The 20,269-nt window shown below is 47.5% G+C and overlaps 1 protein-coding gene across 9 annotated transcripts in view; it reads right to left on the minus strand.

Moving 5' to 3' along the window:
* The window catches only part of mipol1 (mirror-image polydactyly 1), a 34,209-nt gene that overhangs the window by 4,962 nt on the left and 8,978 nt on the right, over nucleotides 1-20,269 (minus strand). For 7 of the 9 annotated variants that reach the window (XM_035610093.2, XM_035610092.2, XM_035610098.2 and 4 more), the window contains one exon: nucleotides 16,174-19,742. In XM_035610093.2, coding sequence (XP_035465986.2) covers nucleotides 19,624-19,742 — 119 coding nt within the window. In that variant the 3' untranslated portion in view covers nucleotides 16,174-19,623. Of the gene's footprint in view, nucleotides 1-1,005; nucleotides 1,063-1,548; nucleotides 1,644-3,952; nucleotides 4,007-11,870; nucleotides 12,042-12,129; nucleotides 12,164-15,320; nucleotides 15,448-16,173; nucleotides 19,743-20,269 lie in introns of those variants that run through there. The other 2 variants (XM_035610099.2, XM_035610100.2) reach the window with 2 other exon arrangements.

A 20,269-nucleotide genomic window follows, 5' to 3' on the forward strand; every position in this document is an offset into this window, starting at 1 on the left:
CACTGACACTAAACGACGTCGTGATGTGACGGTGGATGTTGTTGATGCGTCTGTCGTGGTGAAACGACCCATTTCTGAAGATGAACTACAAAAAACTCAGTGGCTCCATCAGCATGTTTCAGTGTTTTATGATTCATATGTAACAGTAACTGACATCTGGATCATATTCATACTCTTCTTCTTCAGATTGAATCGTTTACAATCGTTCATGACGCGTCACGTTAAATATCGCTGCCGCAATGAATTGTGGGTCTATATCTCCTCTCCTCTCACATAGGAAGCTCCAGTGTGTCCTCTGCTAAAGGAGATAGGAAAGGAAGCATTGAAGCTCCTTTCCTGAACACTTAGAGAACAACAACATGAAGAGGGTCATCTGAGATCCAGAGTCCAGAACCGGACAGAGTCCAGATCCAGACCGAGTCCCTCTTGACCAACACAGAGGTCGTTCCACTGCTGCTTCAGAACCTTGTCAGAACCTTTACTACGAGATATAGAACCACGTCATTATGATTATATACGTCTGAACATGTCTCCATGCTATTGGGTCGAGACAGGTCGAGACAGATGACCGCCCACAACTGAGTCTGGTTCTGTCAGAGATTTCTTCCTGTTAAAAGGGAGTTTTTTCTCTCCACTGTCGCCAAGTGCTTTGCTCATTGTGGGATTTGTTGGGTTTTCCCTGTAATATTGTAATATTGACCTCACTATGTAAAGTGCCTTGAGACAATGTATGTTGTGATATGGCGCAATACAAATAAAATTGAATTGAATTGAATATTGAATTTTGTAGACGATCTGAATATTGCAGAAGATCTGTGACATGTCAGGCATCGGTCAATCAATCATGGTATTGATTATGACAGACAGTATGTTTTGTGTGTAAATCATTAATAATAGTTCATCAATGATTTCAACAGCGAGTGGAATCGGAGAGTAAAGAAGAGAAAGAGTTTTCACGGCTCTGCAGGAGATCAGCTTCGATCCTGATGATGGATGAAGACTCACACTTCACTCAGCACGACTCGGTTCTGATGCTCAACCGCTGGTTTCATGTCATCATTTCTGTTGGTGATTATCAACTGATCAGTTTTATGATTTCATACAGAATCTTTCACTAACTGGCACGTTAGTCCTGTTCGACCTCAGAGACACAGATATGATTATGATTATGACAGAGAATTGATCCATGACAATTACTTTTTACAGGCTGCCGTCCAAACAGATTTGAATGTAATGTTCTGGAGGAAGTGACCAGTTTCAATTGAGACCCTGGAAGAAATCTCAAAATTAAATCCAAACATTTTAAACTATGAAAGATCTGATACAAACAGCGTAACATCAGTCTCAGACTGTGTCCACTTACTTTTGGACAGATATTTTCAGGTACATGACAGACGTGTCTGAAACAGCCAATCAGAGCTAACCCTTCTCTTCTCCACTACTTCCTGATCATCATCATCATCTTCTCCACTGAGGCTATGTGCCTCATTGTGCTGATGGTGACACTTTGGCAGTCTGGACAGATAAAATGTCAGAAAATGCCCTGACCTGTGATTGGCTCGTAGTGCCTGTAGCTCCGCCTCCAGCCGCTGCCTGTGATCCAGAGCACTGTCTCTCTCTCTCTGAAGCCTCAGCAGCGCCTCCTGGTGGAAACAGTCACATTCGGACTCAACAGATGTTAAACTGAAGATGAAGATCAGGAACGACGCAGTCGACTCGTTGATATCTATGGTCATTTCATACAGAATCTTATTGGCTGTGAACCCTGTCAATCATATAATAGTATCACACCCTGATTCTGAGTGAAGCTTTAATAATGTCAGGATGAATTAATCGTCCGTTGTGTTGTTAATTGAGTTTTAAGTGTTTGTGCTGCTTCTGTACGTGTGATGTTGATCTCAGTGACACTCTGTTTAAATAAAGAACTAATTAACTGATCAACTAACTCCAGAGTCAACACGCGACTTTATCTGTGTGTTCAGCTTCGGATTCTATGAGGCTCATTTCACAGTCAGGGGTGATTCCTAATACCCTTACAGTCAGCTGGGTTGGTGACCGTTTGTGAACAGTTGTTGAAGGGTTGTTGAACAGTTGTTGAACGGTTGGTGAACGGTTTGTGAACGGGTTGTGAACGGGTTGTGAACAGTTGTCGAACAGTTGGTGAACGGTTGTTGAACGGTTGTTGAACGGTTGTTGAACGGTTGGTGAACAGTTGGGGAACGGTTAGTTCACCTCCAGGACAAGAAAAGGTGAGAACAGATTGATCAGATCCTTGGATCCATTCAACTCCCCCCCTCCCCTCCCCTCCCCTCGCTTTTCAATCCCTGCTGCTGCAGGGATTGAACCTGCGGGCCGACAGGACGGTGCATCTCACTGTGTGGATGTGGACTCCTGCAGGGAGTTCAGACCTGATCCTGACCTCCTCCTCCTCGATGCTAATTAAACCCTCAAGGTCTCTGAGTTTAAAGTGCCACATCAAAAGAGAAACCAAACCCGGAGAGTCAATATGTGTCTTCTCCAGCCGGGCCGGAGGAGACGCTTCAAAAGAACTGCCCGACTTATTAGTCAGAATAATTTCAAAATGTGATGATGAGTGAGCAGAAGTGACGGTGAGGCAACCTTTAACGTCAGGAGTGAAGGTCAACGGAGGAGGAGGACGAGGGGTGAGGAGGATGAGGGGTGAGAGAGGATGAGGGGTGAGACAAGACGAGGGGTGAGGAGGATGAGTGGTGAGACAAGACGAAGGGTGAGAGAGGACGAGGGGTGAGAGAGGACGAGGGGTGAGACAAGACGAGGGGTGAGGAGGATGAGGGGTGAGAGAGGACGAGGGGTGAGACAAGACGAGGGGTGAGGAGGATGAGGGGTGAGAGAGGACGAGCGGTGAGAGAGGACGAGGGGTGAGACAAGACGAGGGGTGAGAGAGGACGAGGGGTGAGGAGGTTGAGGGGTGAGAGAGGACGAGGGGTGAGACAAGACGAGGGGTGAGGGAGGACAAGGGGTGAGGAGGACGAGGGGTGAGACAAGACGAGGGGTGAGGAGGACGAGGGGTGAGGAGGATGAGGGGTGAGGAGGATGAGGCGTGAGAGAGGACGAGGGGTGAGAGAGGATGAGGGGTGAGAGAGGTCGAGGGGTGAGAGAGGACGAGGGTTGAGAGAGGTAGAGGGGTGAGGAGGACGAGGGGTTAGAGAGGTAGAGGGATGAGTAGGATGAGGCATGAGAGAGGACGAGGGGTGAGGAGGATGAGGCGTGAGAGAGGACGAGGGGTGAGAGAGGATGAGGCGTGAGAGAGGACGAGGGGTGAGAGAGGACGAGGGGTGAGAGAGGACGAGGGGTGAGGAGGACGAGGGGTGAGAGAGGATGAGGGGTGAGGAGGACGAGGGGTGAGAGAGGATGAGGGGTGAGAGAGGACGAGGGGTGAGGAGGACGAGGGGTGAGAGACGTAGAAGGGTGAGAGAGGACGAGGGGTGAGAGAGGTAGAGGGGTGAGGAGGACGAGGGGCCGGGAGATGACGAGAGGTAAGGAGATGACGAGGGGTGAGGAGGACGAGGGGCCGGGAGATGACGAGAGGTGAGGAGATGACGAGGGGTGAGGAGGACAAGGGGTGAGAGAGGATGAGGGGTGAGAGAGGACGAGGGGTGAGAGAGGACGAGGGGTGAGGAGGACGAGGGGTGAGGAGGACGAGGGGTGAGAGAGGATGAGGGGTGAGAGAGGACGAGGGGTGAGAGAGGACGAGGGGTGAGGAGGACGACGGGTGAGAGAGGTAGAAGGGTGAGAGAGGACGAGGGGTGAGAGAGGTAGAGGGGTGAGGAGGACGAGGGGCCGGGAGATGACGAGAGGTAAGGAGATGACGAGGGGTGAGGAGGACGAGGGGCCGGGAGATGACGAGAGGTGAGGAGATGACGAGGGGTGAGGAGGACGAGGGGTGTGATAGTGGACAACCCTCAGTGTTTACCTTGTTCGTCCTCTGCTCTCTCTCCTGAATCAGATCCTGTTCCAGATGTTTACACTGCAGAGACATGATCAGGATTATTGATTATTGATCCAATCAGTTTCAGCAGAATGTAGATCTCATGTTTCAATTCCCACAAAATAGTTGGTCAGTGGTCGTCAGTAGTTGGGTGAGGAACTCGTTCTATAGAAGATAAATTATATAATTAGGGTTCAGTGTCCTGATGAAGGAAACACAGAGTGGAGGAGCCGGGAATGAACCATAACCCTTATGGTTGGTGGCCAACCCGTTCTTCCTCCTGACCCATGGCTGCCCCCTAAAAGTATAGAATCTAAAACTTAAGAGGAAGTTACGGTCTCTGAAGAAAGCTCCTCCCACTCAGAAAATCTTAACGAAGTCCCCATTTATTTCATACAGAGAATATATACACATATATATATATACACATATATATATATATATAAATTTTTTTTATGTATAGACTTCCATTTACATTTTAGTTCAGGCAGAAAATAAAAAAACAAACAAAATGATGCAGCTCAAGTGAAAACAAATTCAGGAGATTCAGCAAATAACAGAAAAAATTGTGAGTGAACGTAGTGTGTATGTGTATGAGCGAATGAGGATCTGCAGATCTGCCTGAGGGAATCAAACCCACAACCTCTCCTCTGCAGGTGCGATTTAATAACCTGTAATTACTAATTTTAACTAATAAAATCACAAGCCTGCAGTTTCATATGAGACAGTCAGAGAGAGGGACGACGGGGGAGACCCCTCCCCCTGTTTTCTAATATTTCCCAGAAGTCCCAGCTGCGGCGGGAGATAATCCCTGAGAGATGAGGAATGGGAGTGAGGGATCGTTTGCGTGGGGGGAGGGGGGCAGCGATCCTTCAGCGTGGAGTGCTCTCTCTCTTCTTCTCTTCTGAGGATTATGGCATCATTTGAAATATATTTGAACACAGCGCGGCGGCAGAGCGAGAGGCGGGATTAAAGTGTTAGTATGGAGGGGTGGTGTTAACACAGAGGGGCGGGGTGAAGGTAACTGTTAACACGGGGGGGGGGGGGGGTGAAGGTAACTGTTAACACGGGGCGGGGTGAAGGTAACTGTTAACATGCAGGGTGAAGGTAACTGTTAACACGGGGGAGGGGGAGTGAAGGTAACTGTTAACACGTGGGGTGAAGGTAACTGTTAACATGGGGGGGTGAAGGTAACTGTTAACACGGGGGAGGGGGGTGAAGGTAACTGTTAACACGGGGGGTGAAGGTAACTGTTAACCACGGGGGGGTGAAGGTAACTGTTAACCACGGGGGGGTGAAGGTAACTGTTAACATGGGGGGGGTGAAGGTAACTGTTAACATGGGGGGGGTGAAGGTAACTGTTAACCACGGGGGGGTGAAGGTAACTGTTAACATGGGGGGGGGTGAAGGTAACTGTTAACCACGGGGGGGTGAAGGTAACTGTTAACATGGGGGGGGTGAAGGTAACTGTTAACCACGGGGGGGTGAAGGTAACTGTTAACATGGGGGGGGTGAAGGTAACTGTTAACCACGGGGGGGGTTGAAGGTAACTGTTAACACGGGGGGTGAAGGTAACTGTTAACCACGGGGGGGTGAAGGTAACTGTTAACATGGGGGGGGTGAAGGTAACTGTTAACCACGGGGGGGGTTGAAGGTAACTGTTAACACGGGGGGTGAAGGTAACTGTTAACCACGGGGGGGGTGAAGGTAACTGTTAACCGGGGGGGTGAAGGTAACTGTTAACCACGGGGGGGGTTGAAGGTAACTGTTAACACGGGGGGGGGGGGCATTGTCAAATGTGTTTAGGAAGTGTCCTAACCCTGAAGTCACCATGAAGTGTTTCCTCAGCACCTGATAATCTTCAGATTCTCTAAATGTTCCTTTCCTATCTCCTTCAGAAGAGGCTACATTTGAAACAGACCCCACAATTCATTACGGCAGCGATATTTAACTAGAAGCGTCATGAACAAACGTAAACAATTCAATCTGAAGAAGAAGAAGAAGAGTATGAATATGACCCAGATGTCAGTTACTGTTACATATGAATCATAAAACACTGAAACATGCTGATGGAGCCACTGAGGTTTTTGTAGTTCATCTTCAGAAATTAGGTTGTTTCACCACAACAGACGCATCAACAACATCCACCGTCACATCACAACATTGTTTAGTGTCAGTGGAGTCGGATTCTCTTTTCATAAGTCCTATGAATCTTCCTTGACGCCTTTGACCTCATGACATCAAGGAACAGTAGAGAGGAACAGTAGAGAGGAACCGTAGAGAGGAACAGTAGAACAGTAGAGAGGAACAGTAGAACAGTAGAGAGGAACAGGAGAGAGGAACAGGAGAACAGGAGAGAGGAACAGTAGAGAGGAACAGGAGAGAGGAACAGTAGAGAGGAACAGGAGAGAGGAACAGTAGAGAGGAACAGGAGAGAGGAACAGGAGAGAGGAACAGTAGAGAGGAACAGTAGAGAGGAACAGGAGAGAGGAACAGGAGAGAGGAACAGGAGAGAGGAACAGGAGAGAGGAACAGTAGAGAGGAACAGTAGAGAGGAACAGGAGAGAGGAACAGGAGAGAGGAACAGTAGAGAGGAACAGTAGAGAGGAACAGGAGAGAGGAACAGGAGAGAGGAACAGGAGAGAGGAACAGGAGAGAGGAACAGGAGAGAGGAACAGTAGAGATGAACAGTAGAGAGGAACAGTAGAGAGGAACAGTAGAGAGGAACAGTAGAGAGGAACAGTAGAGAGGAACAGTAGAACAGTAGAGAGGAACAGGAGAGAGGAACAGTAGAACAGTAGAGAGGAACAGGAGAGAGGAACAGGAGAACAGGAGAGAGGAACAGTAGAGAGGAACAGGAGAGAGGAACAGTAGAGAGGAACAGGAGAGAGGAACAGTAGAGAGGAACAGGAGAGAGGAACAGTAGAGAGGAACAGGAGAGAGGAAAAGGAGAGAGGAACAGTAGAGAGGAACAGTAGAGAGGAAAAGGAGAGAGGAACAGTAGAGAGGAACAGGAGAGAGGAACAGGAGAACAGGAGAGAGGAACAGGAGAGAGGAACAGTAGAGAGGAACAGGAGAGAGGAACAGTAGAGAGGAAAAGGAGAGAGGAACAGTAGAGAGGAACAGGAGAGAGGAACAGGAGAACAGGAGAGAGGAACAGTAGAGAGGAACAGGAGAGAGGAACAGTAGAGAGGAACAGGAGAGAGGAACAGTAGAGAGGAACAGGAGAGAGGAACCGTAGAGAGGAACAGTAGAGAGGAACAGGAGAGAGGAACAGGAGAACAGGAGAGAGGAACAGTAGAGAGGAACAGGAGAGAGGAACAGTAGAGAGGAACAGGAGAGAGGAACAGTAGAGAGGAACAGGAGAGAGGAAAAGGAGAGAGGAACAGTAGAGAGGAACAGTAGAGAGGAAAAGGAGAGAGGAACAGTAGAGAGGAATAGGAGAGAGGAACAGGAGAGAGGAACAGTAGAACAGGAGAGAGGAACAGTAGAACAGTAGAGAGGAACAGGAGAGAGGAACAGTAGAACAGGAGAGAGGAACAGTAGAACAGTAGAGAGGAACAGGAGAGAGGAACAGGAGAGAGGAAAAGGAGAGAGGAACAGTAGAACAGTAGAGAGGAACAGGAGAGAGGAACAGTAGAGAGGAACAGGAGAGAGGAACAGTAGAGAGGAACAGGAGAGAGGAACAGGAGAGAGGAACAGTAGAGAGGAACAGTAGAACAGTAGAGAGGAACAGGAGAGAGGAACAGTAGAGAGGAACAGGAGAGAGGAACAGGAGAGAGGAACAGTAGAGAGGAAAAGGAGAGAGGAACAGGAGAGAGGAACAGTAGAGAGGAACAGTAGAGAGGAACAGTATAGAGGTACAGTAGAGAGGAACAGTATAGAGGAACAGTAGAGAGGAACAGTAGAGAGGAACAGGAGAGAGGAACAGTAGAGAGGAACAGTATAGAGGAACAGTAGAACAGTAGAGAGGAACAGGAGAGAGGAACAGTAGAGAGGAACAGGAGAGATGAACAGGAGAGAGGAACAGTATAGAGGTACAGTAGAGAGGAACAGTAGAGAGGAACAGTAGAACAGTAGAGAGGAACAGGAGAGAGGAACAGTAGAACAGTAGAGAGGAACAGGAGAGAGGAACAGTAGAGAGGAACAGGAGAGAGGAACAGTAGAGAGGAACAGTAGAGAGGAACAGGAGAGAGGAACAGTAGAACAGTAGAGAGGAACAGGAGAGAGGAACAGTAGAACAGTAGAGAGGAACAGGAGAGAGGAACAGTAGAGAGGAACAGGAGAGAGGAACAGTAGAACAGTAGAGAGGAACAGTAGAGAGGAACAGTAGAGAGGAACAGGAGAGAGGAACAGTAGAACAGTAGAGAGGAACAGGAGAGAGGAACAGTAGAACAGTAGAGAGGAACAGGAGAGAGGAACAGTAGAGAGGAACAGGAGAGAGGAACAGTAGAGAGGAACAGGAGAGAGGAACAGTAGAGAGGAACCGTAGAGAGAAACAGTAGAACAGGAGAGAGGAACAGGAGAGAGGAACAGTAGAACAGGAGAGAGGAACAGGAGAGAGGAACAGGAGAGAGGAACAGTAGAGAGGAACAGTAGAGAGGAACAGGAGAGAGGAACAGTAGAACAGGAGAGAGGAACAGGAGAGAGGAACAGTAGAGAGGAACAGGAGAGAGGAACAGGAGAGAGGAACAGGAGAGAGGAACAGGAGAGAGGAACAGTAGAGAGGAACAGTAGAGAGGAACAGGAGAGAGGAACAGTAGAGAGGAACAGGAGAGAGGAACAGGAGAGAGGAACAGGAGAGAGGAACAGTAGAACAGTAGAGAGGAACAGGAGAGAGGAACAGTAGAGAGGAACAGGAGAGAGGAACAGGAGAGAGGAACAGGAGAGAGGAACAGTAGAGAGGAACAGTAGAGAGGAACAGGAGTGAGGAACAGTAGAGAGGAACAGGAGAGAGGAACAGGAGAGAGGAACAGGAGAGAGGAACAGGAGAGAGGAACAGTAGAACAGTAGAGAGGAACCGTAGAGAGGAACCGTAGAGAGGAACAGGAGAGAGGAACAGTAGAGAGGAACAGGAGAGAGGAACAGGAGAGAGGAACAGTAGAGAGGAACAGTAGAGAGGAACACTAGAGAGGAACAGGAGAGAGGAACAGTAGAGAGGAACAGTAGAGAGGAACAGGAGAGAGGAACAGGAGAGAGGAACAGGAGAGAGGAACAGTAGAGAGGAACAGTAGAGAGGAACAGGAGAGAGGAACAGGAGAGAGGAACAGTAGAGAGGAACAGGAGAGAGGAACAGGAGAGAGGAACAGTAGAGAGGAACAGTAGAGAGGAACAGTAGAGAGGAACAGGAGAGAGGAACAGTAGAACAGGAGAGAGGAACAGGAGAGAGGAACGGGAGAGAGGAACAGTAGAGAGGAACAGGAGAGAGGAACAGTAGAGAGGAACAGGAGAGAGGAACAGGAGAGAGGAACAGTAGAACAGGAGAGAGGAACAGTAGAGAGGAACAGGAGAGAGGAACAGTAGAACAGGAGAGAGGAACAGGAGAGAGGAACAGTAGAACAGGAGAGAGGAACAGGAGAGAGGAACAGTAGAACAGGAGAGAGGAACAGGAGAGAGGAACAGTAGAACAGGAGAGAGGAACAGGAGAGAGGAACAGTAGAGAGGAACAGTAGAGAGGAACAGGAGAGAGGAACAGTAGAGAGGAACAGTAGAGAGGAACAGTAGAACAGGAGAGAGGAACAGGAGAGAGGAACAGTAGAACAGGAGAGAGGAACAGGAGAGAGGAACAGTAGAACAGGAGAGAGGAACAGGAGAGAGGAACAGTAGAACAGGAGAGAGGAACAGGAGAGAGGAACAGTAGAACAGGAGAGAGGAACAGGAGAGAGGAACAGTAGAACAGGAGAGAGGAACAGTAGAGAGGAACAGTAGAGAGGAACAGGAGAGAGGAACAGGAGAGAGGAACAGTAGAGAGGAACAGGAGAGAGGAACAGGAGAGAGGAACAGGAGAGAGGAACAGTAGAGAGGAACAGGAGAGAGGAACAGGAGAGAGGAACAGGAGAGAGGAACAGTAGAGAGGAACAGTAGAGAGGAACAGGAGAGAGGAACAGTAGAACAGGAGAGAGGAACAGGAGAGAGGAACAGTAGAACAGGAGAGAGGAACAGTAGAGAGGAACAGTAGAACAGGAGAGAGGAACAGGAGAGAGGAACAGGAGAGAGGAACAGTAGAGAGGAACAGTAGAACAGGAGAGAGGAACAGGAGAGAGGAACAGGAGAGAGGAACAGGAGAGAGGAACAGTAGAACAGGAGAGAGGAACAGTAGAGAGGAACAGTAGAGAGGAACAGGAGAGAGGAACAGGAGAGAGGAACAGGAGAGAGGAACAGTAGAGAGGAACAGGAGAGAGGAACAGTAGAGAGGAACAGGAGAGAGGAACAGGAGAGAGGAACAGGAGAGAGGAACAGTAGAGAGGAACAGTAGAACAGTAGAGAGGAACAGTAGAGAGGAACAATAGAGAGGAACAGGAGAGGGGAACAGGAGAGAGGAACAGGAGAGAGGAACAGGAGAGAGGAACAGGAGAGAGGAACAGGAGAGGGGAACAGTAGAACAGGAGAGAGGAACAGGAGAGAGGAACAGGAGAGAGGAACAGGAGAGGGGAAGGACACTTCGACCTCACCCACGCTTTCACTGAACAGATACAGATTCAGCCGTGTTTTTAAGGGGGGGCGGTGTACCACTACATCCCTCTGCTCCCATGACGACTGTTGCCGTGTTATACTAGTGTTGAGCTGTGCTGCTCTGTTGCCTTGGTTACCAGTGTTGGGCCGTGCTGCTGCAGGTTTGTTGCCGTGGTGACAGCAGTCTGTCAGATGCAGATGAGGTCTGATCGTTCTATCACACATCATCAGGAGGAGGTGGGGTTTCTCAGCCCACCGCCTAACACAAAGCATGCTGGGAGTCCCCCTCCTTACTTTTTCTGTCATCTCTCCATCACTCATGTTTTTTTCTTTCTGCTCACTCAGAACCCCCCCCCCCCCCCCCCCCCCCCCCCCCCCAATACTCCCACAGAGAGAGGTATATGAATCCAGATGAATTGTGGGTAATAAATCCAGTGTTATACTACTGAAGGTTTTTGTAATAAACTCTGTGAAGTGAACTTTGATAATAATCAGAGACGGGAAAAGGAAAGTCAGGATTTACTTCTTCAGACTTTACATCTGCTTTGGAATGTTCTTTACTTATTGATAATTTATTTATCATGATTCTGTTTTTTATCAAAGAGTCAAATCAGACAAAATAATTTGATCCAAAATGTCTGGGGGGGGTTATCTCAGTGTCTATCACACCTTTCAAGTGATGTCATCATCACACACAGGCAGTTTGAGTACAACACACACACACACACACACACATACACAGGCAGTGAGTACAACACACACACACACACACACACGCACAGGCAGTGTGAGTACAACACACGCACATACACGTACACACACACACGCACACAGGCAGTGTGAGTACAACGCACGCACACAAACACACACACACACAAACACACACACACACACACACACACACACAGGCAGTGTGAGTACAACACACGCGCACACACACGCGCGCACACACACACACACACACACAGGCAGTGTGAGTACAACACACACGCACACACAGGTGTATAAACAGCAGGTGTTCAGCAAACATCAGCCTCCGTGACTTCGTCAGGTCGACTCAATATTTGTCTCCTCACCACTTTGTTTTCACTCCGTTCAAAATATTCATGTTCAGATTGAAACCGCAAATATTTGAGGTTTGTGCTTCTGAGGCTTCCATAGCTTGTCACCTCGCTGAGCCACGACCTGCGTTCAACATGGTTCACACTGACAGACGGGTAAGTGGACTCACCTTAGCGACGGAGCCGTCTCTCTCTTCCATCACGGCCTTCATCTCCTGAGCAGTGATGTCATTTCGGCGGTGCTGTGCCAACCGCAAACGCTGAACCAGAAGTGAACCAAACTGTTCTATCTGCTGGACGGAGTCGGCGTCACAGACACACTGAAGGACTTCGTCCACGTCCTGTGAATAACCAACATGAGATTGATCAGGTGATCAATAAAATATCAATAAAACTTCGTTCATAGTTGAACTGTTGAACTGTTTTTACCATGTCAGTGTCGTCCAGCTTCAACTTCTCCGACCTGACAACAGACAAAAAAAGTGTTGTTGGTAACACAAAACTACTAACGTCCAAAATACAAACTACCAACGTCCAAAATACAAACTAACAATGTCCAAAATATAAACTACCAACGTCCAAAATATAAACTACCAACGTCCAAAAAATAAACTACCAACGTCCAAAATATAAACTACCAACATCCCAAATACAAACTACCAACGTCCAAAATATAAACTACCAACGTCCAGACTAAAAACTACCAATGTCCAAAAAACTAACTACCAACGTCCAAAATACAAACTACCAACATCCAAAAAAAACTACCATCGTCCAGACTAAAAACTACCAATGTCCAAAATACAAACTACCAACGTCCAAAATATAAACTACCAACGTCCAGACTAAAAACTACCAATGTCCAAAAAACTAACTACCAACGTCCAAAAAATAAACTACCATCGTCCAGACTAAAAACTACCAATGTCCAGACTAAAAACTTACAACGCCCAAAAAATAAACTACCATCGTCCACACTTAAAACTACCAATGTCCAAAATACAAACTACCAATGTCCAGACTACAAAACTACCAATGTCCGAAATATAAACTATCGATTTCCAGACTAAACTACCAGACTAAAAACTACCAACGTCCAAAATACAAACTACCAACGTACGGAAAATAAACTACCATCGTCCAGACTAAAAACTACCAATGTCCAAAATACAAACTACCAATGTCCAGACTAAAAACTACCAATGTCCAAAATATAAACTATGTATGTCCAGACTAAACTACCAGACTAAAAACTACAAACGTCCAAAATACAAACTACCCTCGTCCAGACTAAAAACTACCAATGTCCAAAATACAAACTACCAACGTCCAAAATATAAACTACCAACGTCCAGACTAAAAACTACCAATGTCCAAAAAACTAACTACCAACGTCCAAAATACAAACTACCAACGTCTAAAAAATAAACTACCATCGTCCAAAAAATAAACTACCGTCTTCCAGACTAAAAACTACCAATGTCCAAAATACAAACTACCAACGTCCAAAATATAAACTACCAACGTCCAGACTAAAAACTATCAACGTCTTCAATACAAACTACCAACGTCCAAAATAAAAACTACAAACGTCTGAAAACGTTCTCGACATCCTGTATTAAATGAAGTTTAAATACATAGAAAATTTAAATGTAGAGGATTTGAATTTAAAGAGTTTGAGGGAATCTGATCGTCTGTGGTAGAGTTTTTCAGACTTTTTCTTTTCCTTTTCTTGCAGTTTTCAACTTAATAAAGATTCCGGTGCGTTTTCAGTTGCCTTATATTAAAATCTTTGGTTTTCAGTGGACATTTAGTTTAAATGGTGCATTTTCGAAAATGGCTGTATTACTAAGTTTGGGGACCACAGGGTGAGGACGGGTGTATTTTAATCAGGACGCCCCCCGTTCCCACCGCTGACCAGATTAAACCTGGACCTCTGCGTGTGGCGGCCGCAGCAGCTGTGCAGTAATTTTATCTCGTGCTCCCTGAAGTCCACCTGAAAGTCCATCATTTTAAAATCATTGTGAAGCTGTGAGGGCGTCAGCCGAGCCGACTCCGTCACGGAGCAGGTAACTAGCTGATCTCCTGCCGCTCCTCCTGGGAAGCTCTTTTCATTTAGCCTGCTGCTGTTTTGCTGTAATAAACTGTAATAAGGTGGCCGAGGCGGCTCCACTCTGCAGGGAACAGCAGGTAATGAAAGACCGGCCGCCTCCAATAAAGCTCCTCTAACACCAGCTTACAGCCCATCCAGCCCGGCTCAGCTCGGCTCGGCTCGCTCCATAGCCGTCATTAACTCTCCCACTCACACCTCACTCCACAGAAACGCCGCCGCCACACACCATTAGTGGGATCAAATCCCAGTAAGAATAAAATCTTCATTCATTGTTTCGTAAAAGTTTCACATCAGACAGAAGATTTCACATCTGACAAACTTCTGCCTACATGATAAATGTGGAGCACGAGGAATGTACACACGTATTGGAGGTTATAACTCAGATGTGTCAGCAACGGGTCAAGACCACGTCGGTTTGCAGAGGGTTGGGATCAGTCCGGGATCACAGGGTTGTTATTAGGAGAATAAAACTCATAAAGAAAAAACGCTAACTTGAATCCAATTTTGGACTAACAGCTGTTTGTCATGCATCTACACATCTGATGAGATAATTATGTCAATGAGAGGTTGAGAGGAGAAAACTGTCTGACTCATTTTAAAGTTTACAGAAGAATGTGACTGAACAACCCTAACCCTAACCCTATGTGTTCAGGTCTCACAGGTCACAGGTCACTGATACCTGAGTCAAGTTGGTTCTTAGCACGTGGTGAACGTCTTCATCATCATCATCATCATCATCATCATGATCATCAATTTTAAGGTTAGGGTTAGCCCTTATAACCCTAACCTTAAAATATAAAATATATATGATAATTTTAATGATATGAAAATAAATGAAGACAAAATTACACACACACACACACACACTTAAGCCATAAACACAAAAACACACATTTACAGAGGTTTTACAGGCCGCTCGTTCCATTAGAAAAACACACACACACACACACTCACACACACGCACACACACTCACACTTACTCACACTCGCTCACGCGCACACACACACACACACACACACACACACACACACACACACACACACACACACACACACACACACACACACACACACACACACACACACACACACACACACACAGACATTCCTGACAGATGGAACATGCTCCTCCATATTCTGCCCCTCATAAAAAGGATTGTGGCTCCGATATCAATTACCCTCTCATCCGGGGGGGGGGGGGGGGGGGGGGGGGGGTATTATCTCTAATTAGATTTTCTGGTCTCTTTGGCAGCTCCTCAAAGAGACGAGAGCTCGTTTCACACTTCTTAAAGACATGAGGAGGTGAATGATGAAGAGGAAGAGGAGCAGTGTGTCAACTTCCTCCTCCAGGTAAACAGCTGATTCTTCTCTTCCTGTTTCCTCTGGACAGAAAATTGACTTTTATCACTTTGTATTTATCTGAACACGCTTCCCGCCAGGTGGGACGCACACAGGTGTGTGTGTGTGTGTGTGTGTGTGTGTGTGTGTGTGTGTGTGTGTGTCGTACTCAGCAGCCTGTTGCAGTTGCCGTGCACGAAGCAAAGCCTCGTCCCTCTCCTCATTGGCCAGCAGGAGCCGTGACATCAGAGCCTGATCTCTGTCCTTCTGAGCCACCAACACCTCCTCCAACACCTCTAAGGAGGAGAGAGGAGGAGACGAGGGGAGAAGAAAGGAGAGAGGGGGAGACAAGGAGAGAAGAGAGAAGAAAGGAGAGAGAGGACGAAAAGAGGAGAGAGGAGACGAGGAGAGAAGAGAGGAGATGAGGAAACAACGAGAAGACAGGAGAGAGGAGACAAGGAGAGAAGAGAGGAGACGAAGAGAGAAGAGAGGAGACGAGGAGAGAAGAGAGGAGACGAGGTAAATGAGAGAAGACAGGAGAGAGGAGACAAGGAGAGAAGAGAGGAGACGAAGAGAGAAGAGAGGAGACGAGGAGAGAAGAGAGGAGACGAGGTAAATGAGAGAAGACAGGAGAGAGGAGACAAGGAGAGAAGAGAGGAGACGAAGAGAGAAGAGAGGGGAGAGTAGACAAGGAAACGAGGAGAGAAGACAGGAGAGAGGAGACACAGAGAGAAGAGAGGAGACGAGAAGAGAAGAGAGGAGACGAGGTAAATGAGAGAAGACAGGAGAGAGGAGACAAGGAGAGAAGAGAGGAGACGAAGGGAGAAGAGAGGAGACGAGGAGAGAAGAGAGGGGAGAGTAGACAAGGAAACGAGGAGAGAAGACAGGAGAGAGGAGACACGGAAAGAAGAGAGGAGACAAGGAAACAACGAGAGAAGACAGGAGAGAGGAGACAAGGAGAGAAGAGAGGAGACGAAGAGAGGTGAGAGGAGATGAGCGGAGAAGAGAGGAGAGGAGAGAGGTTTGGTTTTCAAAATCCCTTTATTCACCAGTACCAGGAGAACAGACCATTTTTCACATTCTTACCTGTTAGCAAATAAAGAATAACAAATCGTTTCAAATCACCGCAAATTTACAGACCAACAAAAAAAAGAAAACTAGAAATGAAACACCAGATGTCCATCTTCCCCCACAGAACACAGAACCCCTCCAACAGCCCATATTTGGCTGAAGGTCTGGATGTTGTCGGTCATCCTGTAATAGGAGTGCTCGACCCTCAGTCGAGCTCTGATCAGTCCCTCCAGCACCGCCAGTAGTTCCATGCTACCCTTGTCCTGGACCTGGTTCCTGCGTGTCAGCCATATGGCCAACTGAGCAGCGCCAGACAAAAAGTTCACCAGTGTATGTACATTTTTCTTCTTAACAAAGTACCTTGGGCCAAACATAAACAAGTCAAAAGAAAACCCCTCACCAAGGCCCTGAAACCACCTTTTTAAAAGTTCAAACAGAGAAGACAGACGCGGACACTGGACAAATAAATGTGCCAGGGTCTCACCCTGTGAACAGAAACCACACTCCTCCCCCAGCTCCGGATCAAGGTGCACTCTGTATCTGTTCGTAGCTATCGCCCCGTGTACGACCCTCCACTGGAGGTCTCCTGTCCGTTTTTCAATGGGCAGCTTGTACAGTGACCGCCAGCTGTTTTTCGCGGAAATGTCTGGGCCAAAGAACTCAGTCCACCTCGACTCCTTCATCCATTCCAGAGAACGCAGATTCAGGACCTTAACACAGAGTTGATATATTTCCTTTTTCCTGCTGCCTGAAAAACATCCAGGTGTGGGGTTGTAAAATGCAGTAGATGGCCTCCTCCCTCCTGCCAATCCTCCAGAGCTGGTGTAATACCAAGAGAGGGGAAACCATACTCACCACCTTCACTCCACTGGTCACACACAGTCTGATTTTCCACGAAGGTCCTTAAGGGTGGTGGTAGAGCCTCTAACACCTCCCTCACTACCTTGTTGATGAGCCTGAGGAGGCGATGCTACTGTTCTGTCCCAAGGCCTCCACAGATGTATCTGTCCACTTCATCAGATGCCCCAGTTTTGTACAGCCGGCCTCTCTGAGACTGACTTGCAGGCTGGCAGATTGCAGTGTTTTAGTCTGTATGAAGTTATTATAAAACAACGGTTCTTCAAACAACCACATACCTTTGGTCATTTCATCTTCTCGTATGCTTTTTACAATCTGCCATGTCTGCAGCACTGAGCTGTAGAAAGGTGTCAGTCCGGTAAGGTCCACCCCCTCCGGCTGTAAAAGGAATAACTGTTTGTCGTAGCCAAATCTCCCAGCCCTCCTCAGCAGCAGACGCGATGTTCCCAACCAACTCGGGCCACATTCATACAATAGTCTTTGCGCTGTACGAAGACTAAAAGAAGCCATTTTAGAACGAACGTCGACAAGAACCTGCCCCCCTTCAGTCACCGGCAGGTAGAGGGCTGCTGCCCGGATCCAGTGATGACCAGACCAGAAGAAGTCCAGGATGGCTCTCTGGATGTCCTCGATCAGGCCATTTGGAGGTGTCAGAGAGATTATGGGATGCCACAGAGTCGAGGCAACTAAGTTATTGGCGACCAGAACTCTTCCCCTATATGACAACTGGGGTAGCAACCATTTCCATTTAGACAACCGAGTGCACACTTTTTCCTTCACTCCCTCCCAGTTCTTCCCTTGAAAACCCTCAGTGCCCAAACAAACTCCCCACACTTTCATCCCCTCCTTTTCCCACTCAAGTCCTCCCGGAAGACTGGGTGCTGCCTGATCTCTCCAGTGACCCATCAAATGGGCCTTACACTTTACCCAGTTCACCTGTGCAGAAGAAGCCTTTCCATAGGTGGAAAGTGTGTCCTGCAAAACTGCTACATCACCCTGATTTAAAACCAAAACATAAACATCATCGGCATAAGCTGAAATGGTGAGAGGACAATCAAAATTTGAGACCCCAGGCAGGGAGAGACCGCTAAGCCGACTCCTCAACCTGCATAGCAAAGGCTCTATGGCTAAACTGTATAACTGCCCAGAGATTGGACAGCCTTGTCTAATGCCTCGCTGAATCGGGATCGGCCGACTAAGACCTGCCCCCACCTTTACCATGCATTGAGCACCATTATACAGTAATCTAAGCCATGACAGAAAACCATCACCCAAACCAAAAGCCCTCAGTGTAGAAAACAAATAAGTGTGGTCAACCCTATCGAAGGCCTTTTCTTGGTCCGGAGAAACAATACCCCCATTCACATTATAACATTTACACAGGTCCATTACATCGCGTACAAAGAAAATATTGTCCATAATTGTCCTCTCTGGTATGCAATAAGTCTGGTCCGTATGAATAATTATTCCCATGAAATCCTTTAGTCTGTTTGACAATGCTCTTGAAAGCACCTTGTAATCCATACAAAGAAGAGAGACTGGCCTCCAGTTCTCAAGAAGGGCCAAGTCTCCCTTCTTCGGCAGCAGGGAAAGGACTGCACGCTGACAGGAAACGGGAAGAGAGCCTGTTCTGAAAACCTCAAGCAATACCAAATGAAAATCAGGACCGATAATGTTCCAAAACTGCTTGAAAAAATCAGTGGTGAGGCCATCGATCCCCGGCGCCCGCCCTGATGCCATCTGGTTAACGGCCACTGTTAATTCTTCCAGAGTCAGCTCAGAGTCCAGAGCAACCCTCTCGTCCCGGCTCAGCTGAGGAAGCCCCTCCAGAAGCTCGCCGCGACACTTCATGCTGCATTGTTCGGCACCAGAGAGCTCAGCGTAGAAGTCTGAAGCACATCTCCCCATCTCGCCCGGGCTGGTGGTCACTCTGCCTCCTGGGAGCCTGAGGCAGGTCATCTGCTTCCTCTGCGCTACTCTTCTTTCCAGGTTAAAAAAGAAAGAGCTTGGAGCGTCCATGTCTTTCAGCTTGAGGAAGCGAGACCTGACAAGAGCTCCCTTTACTCTCTCCTGCATGTATGAGCTCAACTCCAGCCTTTTCTGTTGCAGGAGCCGGCCTGTGGCGGGATCTGAGTCTCTACTCAGTCTTTCTTCCATTTTTCTGATGCTGCCCTCAAGATCACTGACAGCATTCTTGATCTTAGCAGTAGAATGTTCAGTGTACTGCTGACAGAGAACACGGATTTGTGTCTTCCCTATCTCCCACCACAGTTTTAACAAACTAAAATCAGGGTTTTTTTCTTTCCACTCTCGCCAGAAAAGCTCAAAAGACTGACCGAACCTAGTGTCTTGCAGCAGTTTGTTATTGAAAGACCAGTAGGACTTAACCCTTTCCCCTGTTGGAAGGACAAGCTCTGACATCACCAGATGATGGTCAGTGAAACCAACAGGGTTTATGCTGCTGCTGATAAGTCTGGAGCCAAGACTTTGGGAGATGAAGATCATGTCCAGTCTGGCTGCAGTCACCCTGTTGTCTCTAACCCTCACCCATGTGTACTGTCTGGACTGTGGATGTTTAATCCTCCATGTGTCCAGGAGATCCAGTTGTTTAATGATACTAGTGAGATGTTTTGAAGATTGTGGGTGGGGTTCCTCACTTGTCCTGTCCACAGTAAAATCCATAGTGCAATTAAAATCCCCACCAATAATGAATTGCTCCTGATAATAATTCTCTAAATTACTATTTAACCCATTAAAAAAAGCAGACTCTTTCTGCTCCTTGGTTTGGAGCATAAATGTTCACGAAGCAGAACACGGAGCCTTGTATCTCTGCTCTGACCACCAGCACCCGACCCTTCACCACTTCACTACGAGACAGGATGGTAGCGTTTAGGCCTGCTCGGAACAACACAGCGACGCCTGCACTTAAGTTGGAGCCATGGCTGAGGACGTAAGGACCCTGCCACCATAAACCCCAGTCCACATCGTCTGTGGGAATCGTGTGTGTTTCTTGTAGAAACATCACATCTATATGTTTCTGAGTGGATATTTCAGAAATTAAACCCCTTCTTTGTGTGTCCCTCCCACCATTGATGTTTAACGAACCTATCTTGAGTCTCCCCATAGAAAATCATAGAAAAGAAACGGACACGACAGAAACAGGAAACTGTTACATGAGGAAAACACCAA

The sequence above is a fragment of the Scophthalmus maximus genome, chromosome 15 (genome assembly GCF_022379125.1).
Source record: "Scophthalmus maximus strain ysfricsl-2021 chromosome 15, ASM2237912v1, whole genome shotgun sequence".
In the NCBI taxonomy this organism is placed as follows: Eukaryota; Metazoa; Chordata; class Actinopteri; order Pleuronectiformes; family Scophthalmidae; genus Scophthalmus; species Scophthalmus maximus.